The sequence below is a fragment of the Phocoena phocoena genome, chromosome 2, assembly GCF_963924675.1.
Source record: "Phocoena phocoena chromosome 2, mPhoPho1.1, whole genome shotgun sequence".
Taxonomy (NCBI): Eukaryota; Metazoa; Chordata; class Mammalia; order Artiodactyla; family Phocoenidae; genus Phocoena; species Phocoena phocoena.
Genome location: NC_089220.1, coordinates 2,665,434 through 2,677,343, shown reverse-complemented (window position 1 = coordinate 2,677,343; position 11,910 = coordinate 2,665,434). Strand labels below are relative to the sequence as shown.

At 46.5% G+C, this 11,910-nt stretch overlaps 1 protein-coding gene and 1 non-coding gene across 2 annotated transcripts; one reads left to right on the top strand and one right to left on the bottom strand.

Moving 5' to 3' along the window:
- Positions 1-75: 75 nt before the first annotated feature.
- On the bottom strand, positions 76-10,585 carry CINP (cyclin dependent kinase 2 interacting protein). Its single transcript, XM_065870964.1, has 4 exons — positions 10,377-10,585; positions 6,984-7,113; positions 1,211-1,340; positions 76-278 (listed from the first exon to the last, which is right to left on the bottom strand). Exons 1-4 carry the CDS (start codon positions 10,583-10,585, stop codon positions 76-78), a joined length of 672 nt encoding a protein of 223 aa, XP_065727036.1.
- LOC136119666 (U5 spliceosomal RNA) lies at positions 7,861-7,976 on the top strand. The gene has a single exon (XR_010655634.1). It is a non-coding gene; the product is annotated as a U5 spliceosomal RNA (small nuclear RNA).
- Positions 10,586-11,910: the final 1,325 nt, after the last annotated feature.

Genomic DNA, 11,910 nt, shown 5'->3' with positions numbered 1-11,910 from the left:
CGAAAGACAGTCCGCCGTGGGAGCTGCAGAAGCTGAGGTCCAGAGCCCGGAGGAGCGCGGAGCCACGCTGGGAGGTCACAGCGCTCGGTGCCCGGTTTCAAGCAGCATGCTTTCCAGAAGCAGCCTGCTGTCGCCCTCCACGTAGGGCTGGTGCAGCCACATGGACAGGTAGCTCAGGGCCAGGTCACGGTCGGCCGTGTGCGCCAGCTGCTCCACGACGGTGCGCTTCAGGCGGAGCTCCCGGCCATACATGTCGGAGAGCTTGCGGGAGACCTCGTCTGAAAGGAACGCGAGCCGTCCTTGAACAGTGGCATTCAAGGGGGTACCCTCGACTAGGGACGACCCGCCACTTTTTTTTTTTGGCCACGCTGCGCAGCTTGCGGGACCTTAATTCCCAGACCAGGGATGGAACCCGCACCCTCTGAAGTGAAAGCACTGAGTCTTAACCACTGGACAGCCAGGGACTTTGCAAAGCTCCTCCTTAAAAGCTAGAGTCAGCGACAGCACAAGAGGAAGAAGGGCTCCAGCCAGTGCAGATTAGAATCAGATAACAGGGTAAATAAGTGTCATGAAATTAAAAAGTACCTGTTACCTTTCCACTCGACTCTTAGGAACTGGCAATCATTATACACAGCAAACTGACCTCAAACTGACCATGTTCAATAAACACATTACGTGAGGTGATTTTCTCCCTTATTTAAGTCTCAAAGCAACATCAGATAGCTTAGTCCTTCTTTTAAACTAATAAAGCAAAAAAAACAGCCCTTACCTCACAGCTTATTTATGTAATGGAGTTTGTTTTCCCAGCGGTCCTCTTCCATGGGGCGGGCTGAAGTGACCCCCACCCCCCCGCCATGTACTTTTTAAATAAAACAAAACAAAAAGCAAAAACCCATCCTTCCTGAAAAACAAAAACGAGATTTCTGCCTCTACAGAGGAGGCAAAGTGCATTCTACCCGTTGGCCTTAAAGGGCTAATAATGGCAACTTGCTTCATGGGTCTCTAATTACATTTAATATTCTTTGCTGATTAGTAGGTAATTAAAGGCAAGAAGAAACACTCCTCTAAGATGTCCTCATCTCCTTCCTTCCCAATGGATCCTCTTCAATTGAATTTCAAAGCCTGTCAGCTTCTTAGAGGGCCAGATCTAAATGACACCAAATGCTCTCATAACCTACCCTTGAAAATCAACGCAGGAAGAACTACTTACAAAAATAGGCTGTGGGCCACGTGTGGAACAGGGGGGGCCGTTTTCTCTCCTCCCCGTAATGGTAATCTTCTAGCTCACAAATCCCCTTGGTAGTGGAAGACAGCTTTTCCATTTTCATCTGTATTTTGGTCTGAAAAGATATTAATTTAGAATATGAGATTATTATTTGAAATCCTGTCTTAGATTCAGTAACTCTAAGATTTCAAAGCTAAGAAATGTAAGTCTGTTGAGATCGTAAGTCCAGTGATCCAACACCATTAACTCCATGTACAGCAAATTTCCAGGGAGAAGGAGACTGACAGTTGCTACGATTTCACTAATTTGGATTACTTCAGTAATAAAGCCCACATATCCAGTGCTGGAGAAGAGGAAGCTTGCTGGGTCCCGCTTCATTAAGATTTCCGAACATCACTAATTTTTTAGCACCAAAGACCTGGAGGGGTGGCAAGGCAGGCTCTCGCTTTTATGGAATGAGAGGAGAAGAGGCATTAAATGATCTCATTTCTGACTCTTTTTTTAAAAATTAATTAATTAATTAATCTTTGGCTGCGTTGGGTCTTCGTTGCTACGCGCGGGGGCTACTCTTCATTGCCGTGTGCGGACTGCTCATTGCAGTGGCTTCTCTTGTTGTGTAGCATAGGATCTAGGTGCACCGGCTCTGTAGTTGTGGCTCGCGGGCTCTAGAGCGCAGGCTCAGTAGTTGTGGCGCACGGGCTTAGTTGCTCCGCGGCATGTGGGATCTTCCTGGACACCAGGGATCAAACCCGTGTCCCCTGCCTTGGCAGGCGGATTCTTAACCACTGCACCAACCAGGGAAGTCCCTCATTTCTGACTCTTATGAACTGCCTTTGAGTTTAATGCCAAAAGCTCGGCCTCTGTGCACCGGTGTCGCGTCAAATCTTGGAGACAGAATTTTGGGTGAAGCAGAAAAGAATAGCTTTATTGCTTTGCCAGGCAAAGGGGGACACAGCGGGCTCCTGCCCTGAAAAACTATGTGTCCCCAACCCGGGAGGATCTGATGAGGGGTTTTATAGCAACAGTTCAAGGGTGGGGTTGCTGATAAGATTCGAGTGTGTGTGGGGCCTGCACTCCTTTAATCTGGTCTCACCGATGGTCCTCTCCTCATCTTTTTTTTTTTTTTTTTCGGTACGCGGGCCTCTCACTGTTGTGGCCTCTCCCGCTGCGGAGCACAGTCTCCGGACGCGCAGGCTCAGCGGCCACGGCTCACGGGCCCAGCCGCTCCGCGGCATGTGGGATCTTCCCGGACCGGGGCACGAACCCGTGTCCCCTGCATCGGCAGGCGGACTCCCAACCGCTGCGCCACCAGGGAAGCCCCTCTCCTAATCTTGATGAGCTTCTCGGGTCCCTTTAATCTCGCCTCAGGTGGTTTCTTGCTGCTCTTGCTTTGCTCAGCAACTGTCTGAACCTGCCCTTTGGAACTCAGGGAAGGTCATGGAGGCTGGAGTCTTGTCTACAGACAAAAATCGGGGGACGGAAAGGCTTCCGTGCCCAGGAGCCCCACAGGGTCCTGCTCTGTTTCCAGTTTACTGAAGCCTCTTTGAGGCTTGTTTCCTTGTTTATAAAACGGTACTAACGAAAGGCAGCCCTACACACTTGACACAGGAAGGAAGCGGTGAGGACGTGACGTGGACGGTGCCTCAGTGCACGCCAGGCTCCATGCTGCACAAAGTGGCGCTTCCACGGGGTGTCGGGGGACTAAGTGAGTACTTGGGGAGCACCTGGTCAGAGCTACGTAAGGGTTTGTTAAGTAAGACAAATGGGTGAAGTAACAGAGATTCCAGATAGCAGTAGCATGGGTCTACTAAGACCACAAGTCTAGGTCCTAAGTATGGAGTTAGCTTTATGTACACAGGGGGTACAAGCAAAGATATATAAATCGTCAAAATCTTAATTCCTTGCACTTAGTCCTTCAACCACCCTCCAATTACATCTGAAGAGGCATATGCACTAAATGTAGCGAACATTTAGTCCTTTTAAAGGACTAGACTCCTTTCCCCAAATCTTTCCAGGTTCGATATGTCACTTGACCCAACCCCAAGAGGCAGGACTCATCATTTCCGTACCACAGGTGGGAAAATTCTCTAGGTTGCTGAGCTAGGGAAGGACGAGGCCAGGACTTGATAACACGCTTTCCGACCCCAAGTCTCTTGACACCCAATCCTGAGCTCTCTCCTCTGTGTCCTGCCGCAGCTCCACCTAATGCTAAGAAAAGCTGATAAAGGTCAGGAGAGCCAAGAAAATCCTGGAGGCTTGACACCACCGGGCCAGAGGTGCCAGCCGCATTCTGGGGCTCATTCATCAATGATGATACCAAAGTCTCACGCACGTGCAGCCCTAAAGTGACAGCAGCTGGACACGCTCTCAGCTCCACGTCCCCTCCCAAAGCCAACAGCCCACACCTCGAGATGTTCGTCCAGCTTAGGGACAAGGGTGCCTCCACCCTCTACCAATTTCAGATTCAAGACAAAGTCAAGTTCGGGAAACCATTCTCTCTAAAGGATGGAGGAAAATAGGAAAAATAATATCAATATCCTTAAGGATCAACATTGGTTTTGAACCTAAGAATGAGAACTAATTCTCAAATCACTTTATTTTACTTTATATTTTGGCCGCGCTGTACGGCTTGCGGGATCTTAGTTCCCTGACCAGGGATCGAACCCAGACCCCCGGCAGTGCAAGTGCAGAGTCTTAACCATTGGACTGCCAGGAAAGTCCCTCAAACCACTTTAAAATAGAATAAATTCACTGGAGCAGAACTTTGGGGCCTGACAACTAGCACCCGTGGTCAGCGCAGGCTTTGTCTGAAGACCTTGGGAACTCAGGTCACTATGGGCACGCAGTCACCTAAAACCTTGCAGCCACGTTCAGCTGCCTGCCAGGCCACACCCCTCACCCTGGACCCGTGCTGTGGGTAGAGGGACCAGGGACAGGACGTGTCACCTGTTACTGCTCAGTCCATCAAGCCGCTGGCTGGATGTTCTGGACCTTGACTCTACCTCCTAACATCCTCCCAGGCCAACCCCCCTCCGTGCGGGTCAGTGGGACTGAGGAAGGGGTCCCGTGGTACCAGACAGCCACTTAACAATGGGGAGAACCAAGGATGGACAAGTAAAACCAGTCAGTCATTCCTGACATGCCTGAAATGGAGGGCAAAATACCTCTTCCCCCTCGTCCCGCGCAGGCGCTCTTCCCTAATGAGGTGTGCATAGGTACAGTTATAAATGAGGACTTGTGAACTAAAGAAAGCCAAATGGCATTTAGAAACAAAATCCTTCCCAGGGTTTTCACATTTTATAAAAGTCACATTAGTATATGTCAAAAGTATTTCTCATTTTAACCCAGTTTGGGGATTCTGTGAAATGTTTTTTTTTTTTTTTTTGCGGTACACGGGCCTCTCACTGTTGTGGCCGCTCCCTTTGCAGAGCACAGGCTCCAGACGCGCAGGCTCAGCGGCCATGGCTCACGGGCCCAGCCGTTCCGCGTCATGTGGGATCTTCCCGGACTGGGGCACGAACCCGTATCCCCTGCATCGGCAGGTGGACTCCCAACCACTGCGCCACCAGGGAAGCCCTCTGTGAAGTGTTTTATGCCAGAAAGGAAGATGGAAGGTCAAGGATGAAGAGGTTCTGGTGGGAGTGTTGCCACATCTAACAACAAATGACCGAGCCCAGCATCGTGTGTTTAACTTTGTTGGCTATTTAAAGTATTTCAGTATACACAGGGAACTATATTTAATATCCCGTAATAAACCACAATGGAAAAGGATATGAGAAAGAATATGTATTTATATGTCTAACTGAATCACTTTGCTGTACACCAGAAACACAACATTGGAAATCAACCATACTTCAGTGAAACAACAACAAAAACTGACAATTAAAAGCTAAGTGTGGGACTTCCCTGGTGGCGCAGTTGTTAAGAATCTGCCTGCCAATGCAGGGGACATGCGTTCGAGCCCTGGTCCAGAAAGATCCCACATGCCACGGAGCAACTAAGCCTGTGTGCCACAACTATTGAGCCTGCGCTCTAGAGCCCACGAGCCACAACTACTGAGCCCGCGTGCCACAACTACTGAAGCCCGCGCGCCTAGAGCCCGTGCTCTGCAACAAGAGAAGCCACTGCAATGAGAGGCCCACGCACCACAAGGAAGAGCAGCCCCCGCTCGCCGCAACTAGAGAAAGCCCGTGCACAGCAACAAAGACCCAAAGCAGCCAAAAATAAATAAATAAATAAATAAATTAAAAAGAAAGCTAAGTGTGACCAGGAAATAAATAAAATATTTCAATATAGGAACTTAGCCATTCAGTTTCTTCTCTTTCAAACAATATGTGTGCCCATGCTTGGTCCAAACAGAACCACATGCCATAATCACATGGGTTAATTTGGGGAAAAAACATACATGTGGTCAGTTTTCAATTGGGTCATTCTGGAAATTTCGATTGATTACTCTGCCTGTGTTAATTCTCTACTGGTCCAGAAGTCTAGGTCTAGAACCAACTACTGGAGACACAGCTGTGAACCTGGAGATAAAACAAAGAAAACACCAAGCTCACACACCTTATCCTCCAGGCTTCCTGTGAGTGGGGCTTAAAACAAAGTGACTGATGACCCAGGCCTGTCTTGTTCCTGCTTGAGCACCAGGTGGAGAGCCTGGGCAGGGGGGGCAAGTGTTTCTTATCACAGCACAACCCACAGGCAGCATCACAAAACAGACGGGACAACTACAAAAACCTAATCATTTATTTAGAGGAGACAAATAGCCCCATACAGGGCAAGATATCTTGAAGACAATATTGCATTTCAAGCAAAGAAAAGGCTAAATCACCAAAATGTTCTCAATGCACTATTTATTTTTCTCATTTTAATGTTTCAGAAACCATTACATCTTACAGTGGATGTGATGTTTAAAAGGGCAGTGCTTCTTTCCTGAAAAACTCTTAAACCTATAGTCTGCCTCATAATACGTGGCACCCTAACTTTGAATAAGTGGTATCTTGAAGAGATACAATTATATTTGACATATTCTGTTTAAAAAGGCAAGGAAGCATGTAAAGCATTAGAAACATTTCCATCAAGAAACGTTAAACTATACAGACTTTCTATGTTTGTGGGAAGCTTTAGTTAGTTAGTTCAAAGATGTGCAAAACCTCATCCCTGTGTCTGGCTGAGATGAGGTGTTTCGTGCACGTGTGGCGGCCAGCCTGGTGGGTACTGACATCCAGACTTTAAACAAACATATAAGAGCATCTCTTATGTGCGAGATCAAGGCTCACAGGCCCAATCCAGCTTAAAGCCTATTTCTGTGTGTCCCTTGAGCTAAGAATGGGTTTTACATTTTTAAGTGGTTGAAAAAAAAAAATCAAAAGCAGAATATTTTGTGACACGTGAAAATTATCTGAAATGCAAAGTTCAGCATCCATAAATAGAGTTTTATGGGAACACAGCCGCACCCACTCGCCTCTGTACTGTTGACGAGTAGAGGTCAGAGTGCCTGCAGGGTCCCCAAAGCCTGACACACTTCCTGTGGAGCCTGGGAGTGGGTGAAATTGCCCTGGCAACGTGCAGAACCAGAACCAAGGTCTAGGACAGCCTCTTGGGAAACAAGATTTATGGGACACGTAGAGCGAGAGAGACCAATGGAGGAGGTTGAGGAAGGAAAAACGAAAGCTTGGTGAAGGAAAGCACGACCAACCACGTGGAATGCTGCAAGGTGCTTGTGCAAACGCGACACCCGAGGATCCCTGCACCTTACCAAAGCATCCAGGGTGGTCTGCAGCCCCTCGCACAGCATCTCGAGCTCCCTGCTGTATTCTGGGTGCTCCTTTTCTGCATTTTCATCAGAAGCCAGGCTGCTGCTCTCTAATCCTATCGTGTCTTTGCTCCTGGACAAGATGGAAAAGAGTGGGAACAAAGTACACTCCACAGGCTCGCTTCATTTCGTTGTGATGACCCCTCGAAAACTCAATATCCATGTACTGACGTCATCATCGACTTTTTCCACTGGCGTCATTTCACGTCATCACGTTTACATGTTATTTATATACACAACGAATATGTCCATCCGCTACTCAATTCTGCCCTAGAACAAGTCAATTCAATCCAGCCCTGTGGCATCCTCAGGGGGTAAGACACGGATCATTTCCTCAGAGTCCACCAGCTAGGAATGCGTTTTGTAAACGGAAGGCTGTGACCCACAGCACCTGAAATAAATCTAGTGGGGCCACAATCAACAATTAAGGAACAAAATTAGGGACTTCCCTGGTGGTTCAGTGGTTAAAACTCTGCGCTTCCACTGCAGGGGACAAGGGTTGGATCCCTGGTTGGGGAACTAAGATCCCACAGGCCGTGCGGCATGGCCAAAAAAAAAAAAGAAATTTAAGGAAAAAAATTAAACATTAGAATAGAAAATATCAGAGAGCATCTTATGCAGTAAGGTAAGAACTGTTTCATAGAACTGGCTAAGCAGGAAAAGGCGGCAGAGGGCCGACGTGTGTGATATGTTTGAAAGAACTGGAAAGAGCCAGGGGCCCAGGCCAGAAAGTTAAGACTCTAGACTCTGGCCAGTAGACAAAGATATACAAATATATAATTACAACTTTGAGAAATTAAAACTACACATATATAGATCCATACTCATGTTTCTCTTCAGATCATATAAATCTTTCGCATTTTACTAAAGATTCTCGTGGGTAGGAACAAGCTTGAGTCTTGCTTAAATTTTTTGAGGCCTTGCATAAGCAAAGCTCATTAAAAAAAACCGAAAACATATATATAGGAAAGTGCAAGAACAGTAAAGCAAATCTTCCAATTAGAATTGGCAACTGTCAACAGTTTTTTTCCATAACCCGTCTTTTTTTTTTTAACATCTTTATTGGAGTATAATTGCTTTACAATGGTGTGTTAGTTTCTGCTTTACAACAAAGTGAATCAGTTATACATATACATATGTTCCCATATCTCTTCCCTCTTGCGTCTCCCTCCCTCCCACCCTCCCTATCCCACCCCTCTAGGTGGTCACAAACCACCTAGCTGATCTCCCTGTGCCATGCGGCTGCTTCCCACTAGCTATCCACCCTACGTTTGGTAGTGTATATATGTCCACGCCACTCTCTCACTTTGTCACAGCTTACCCTTCCCCCTCCCCATATCCTCAAGTCCATGCTCTAGTAGGTCTGTGTCTTTATTCCCGTCCTACCCCTAGGCTCTTCATGACATTTTTTTTTCTTAGATTCCATGTATGTGTTAGCATACAGTATTTGTCTTTCTCTTTCTGACTTACTTCACTCTGTATGACAGTCTCTAGGTCCATCCACCTCACTACAATTAACTCAATTTCGTTTCTTTTTATGGCTGAGTAATATTCCATTGTATATATGTGCCACATCTTCTTTATCCATTCATCTGTCAGTGGACACTTAGGTTTCTTCCATGTCCTGGCTATTGTAAACAGAGCTGCAACGAACACTGTGGTACATGACTCTTTTTGAATTATGGTTTTCTCAGGGTATATGCCCAGTAGTGGGATTGCTGGGTCATATGGTAGTTCTATTTGTAGTTTCTTAAGGAACCTCCATACTGTTCTCCGTAGTGGCTGTATCGATTTACATTCCTGCCAACAGTGCAAGAGGGTTCCTTTTTCTCCACACCCTCTCCAGCATTTATTGTTTCTAGATTTTTTGGTGATGGCCATTCTGACCGGTGTGAGATGATACCTCATTGTAGTTTTGATTTGCATTTCTCTAATGACTGAGGATGTTGAGCATCCTTTCATGTGTTTGTTGGCAATCTGTACTCCTGTGTCTTTTTAGAAGAACTTGCTAAGGGAAAACATGCTCTTGTGTGTCTCCTCTGCTCTGAATACCCCTCTCTACTTCTGACACCTGGTCATCAAAGGGAGGGGGGCGCTTCTCCACACCAAGCAATTCTCAGGTTCTCCAGACACCAGCTGGGTGTCTTACAGTGTAACTCAGTCCTGATACTATCTATCAGAGACAGCATCAGATCCCACAGGTTAAGGGCTCTGTCCCACAAGACTGCCCCCGTCTTAACTTCAGACACCAATCACAAGTTCAGGTTGTTACCTGTGCTTAGGACGGAGCAGCTGTCAATTGGAAGTTCCCACGACCCCCTCCTTGGGTTCAATTAATTTGCTAGACCAGCTCACAGGACTCAGGAAAACAGTTTACTTTCTAGACTACTGGTTTATTACAAAGGATATTAAAGGATACCAATATCCTTTATTCGTATCCTTTATTCATATACCTGTAGACAAGAGGTACTCAAGGCAAGGTCTGGAAGGTTGAGCAAAGGAGCTCCTGTCCCTGAGGAGTCTGGGGTACATTTCCCTTCAGGCACATGGAAGTGCTCTGGTTCCCCAACCCAGAAGCTCTCCAAACCCCCGTCCTTTTAGGTTTTTAACGGAGGCTTCGTTATGAAGGCATGATTGATTAAGTGATTGGCCATCGGTGATTAATTCAACTTCTAGCCCTTCTCACCTCCCTAGAGGTGAGGTAAGGGGGTGGGGTTGATAGTGCCAACTCTAGTCACGTGGTTACTGCCTCCCTCCTTAGGGTTTTCCAGGAGCCCCCTCATTAACACGAACTCAGGTGTGGTAGAAAGGGGTTTGTTATGATAACAGGAGACTCCTTTCCCCTTTACCACTCTGGAGGTAGTACCGGAACTGGAGAACGAAAGAACAAATCTCAGCATAACTAAAGATTCTCCCATTGCTCACATCCCTAAGGAAATTATAAGGGTTTTAAGAGCCGTGTGTCAGGAAGGGACAAAGGCGAAACATATATATTTTTTACTATAAATCACAATACCACAGAAATAAAATGCAGCATTATGAAGTGATACTTCTTCCTAGAAGATACCAGTGTCATGAATTGAGTCTGTATCCGTCCAATCCATTTTTATAATTTTATATACAGATGTAACCATGAACAATTTGTAGTATAATTTTGCATTTAAAATGTACACACACAGTTCATAGTTGCATGCATTATTTTATCACTTGCTTTTTTGCTTTATATAATTTATCCATGTTCCTAGAGACTACCCTTCCCATTCTAAAAGACTGCCATGAAATTTCTGCCCAATCATTAAGGGTGAAGCACACAGAGCGCACTTTGTAGGTACTTACAATAAACTGACTTTCAGGTTGGCAATATTATTTGCAGTAGCAAAACCTCCATCATTGAGGGTTTCCCATTTCAGGATTAAATTATGCCAATCGGCTGCATTGTCCTTAATTTTCCTCGCACTGACAGATAAGACAGGTTTTCTGGGCGTTGCACTTCCAAGAGTCTCTGCTGATAGGGAGCAAAAGAAACATAATATTATGAAATTCATGATCACGGTTGGGGGGAAAACCCAAACTGTTCTAATTTGCAACAGTAACACTATCGGCAACACTACATCCACTGAACAAAACACGTAGTGGAAACGAAGACGTGTGGATGAATGTGAAAGTCCCTGCAACAAGACAAAACAGAATTGTTTTTACGTTTTTAGGTCTCACCAGATATACAAATCCTCTCGAAGCTTAACGGCTCCACAAAGTTTTACCCCGAACACTCTGACCACTTTCAAAGGTTGGGAAGGAGGTGGAACTGTGGCTTTCCGCCGTGAGGCTCCGATGCCCCTGCCTTACCGCGCCCGTTCTCCAGTCTCTGGAACTTTGATACCTGACGTTTGCTCAGAGCTTTGTGGGTCACCAGAGCTCATCACTCCAACACACTGACAAGCTGAACCCCAGAGATGCGGTGATGATCTCCACGCTAGGAATGAAGGAGGAGGTCCAAAGTCCTTCAGGACCTGGCTACTTCTCTGCGTCAACACTCACCTCACCCCCGACCTTGAAGCCCCTCGATCTCTAGCTAAAGTCAACTACTGGCAGCTCTTGAAAAGTCCTTTGCATGTGCAGTTCTCTCTGCTAGAAAGCTCTTTTCTTCCTCGGGCTAATGCTGCCCATACCCCAGGATTCACCCAGATCCCAGCTCCTGTGGGAAGCAACACCCAGACCACTCAGGCTCTTTGGGCCCTCCCAGCCCTCCTGTGCCCTCTCTTCTTCTCTACTTAGAATCCTTCAAAGGCGTCTCATGGCCCACAGGATAAGGTCCAAATTCTGAGAGAGGCCCCTTAAGGAATCCAGGACACACAATGGCAGTATAGTTTGGAGTCTAGACTCTGAAGACCAGAATGACAGGGTTTGAATCCCAGCTCTGTCACTGCCAGTTGTACAATCTTGGGTTAAGTTAGTTAACCTCTCAGAGCCTCAAAGCGCCTATCTGTAAAATGGGGATAAAATATATCTACTACAAAGAGTTGATGTGAAGATCAGATAATATATATGAAGCTAGGAGTTCCTTGGCAGTTCAGTGGGTAGGACTCCACGCTTCCACTGCAGGGGGCGTGGGTTCGAACCTTGGTCGGGAAACTAAGATCCCACACGCCACATAGCGCGGCCAAAAAAACCCCCAAATAAAACATATACATATATGTAAAGCTGTGAGGGTGTGAGGGCCTGGCACATGGCAAATATCCAGCATAGGATGTATTACCACAAGGGCCTCTCCAACGTGTTTTTCCCACTACCACCAAGCAGTAAATTCAATTCTGACGCTATCTATCTGGAGACGGCATCAGATTCCACAAGTTGATGACTCAGTCCTGTA

Bases quoted from the DNA above. Each gene is read 5' to 3' on its own strand.
- CINP (XM_065870964.1), bottom strand. From the start codon at position 10,585: ATGAATTTCATAATATTATGTTTCTTTTGCTCCCTATCAGCAGAGACT. The intron at 1,341-6,983 runs GTAAGGTGCAGG...ATATCTTTTCAG, and splicing joins AGACCACCCTGGATGCTTTG to ACCAAAATACAGATGAAAAT. The intron at 279-1,210 runs GTAAGTAGTTCT...CGTTCCTTTCAG, and splicing joins GTGGCCCACAGCCTATTTTT to ACGAGGTCTCCCGCAAGCTC.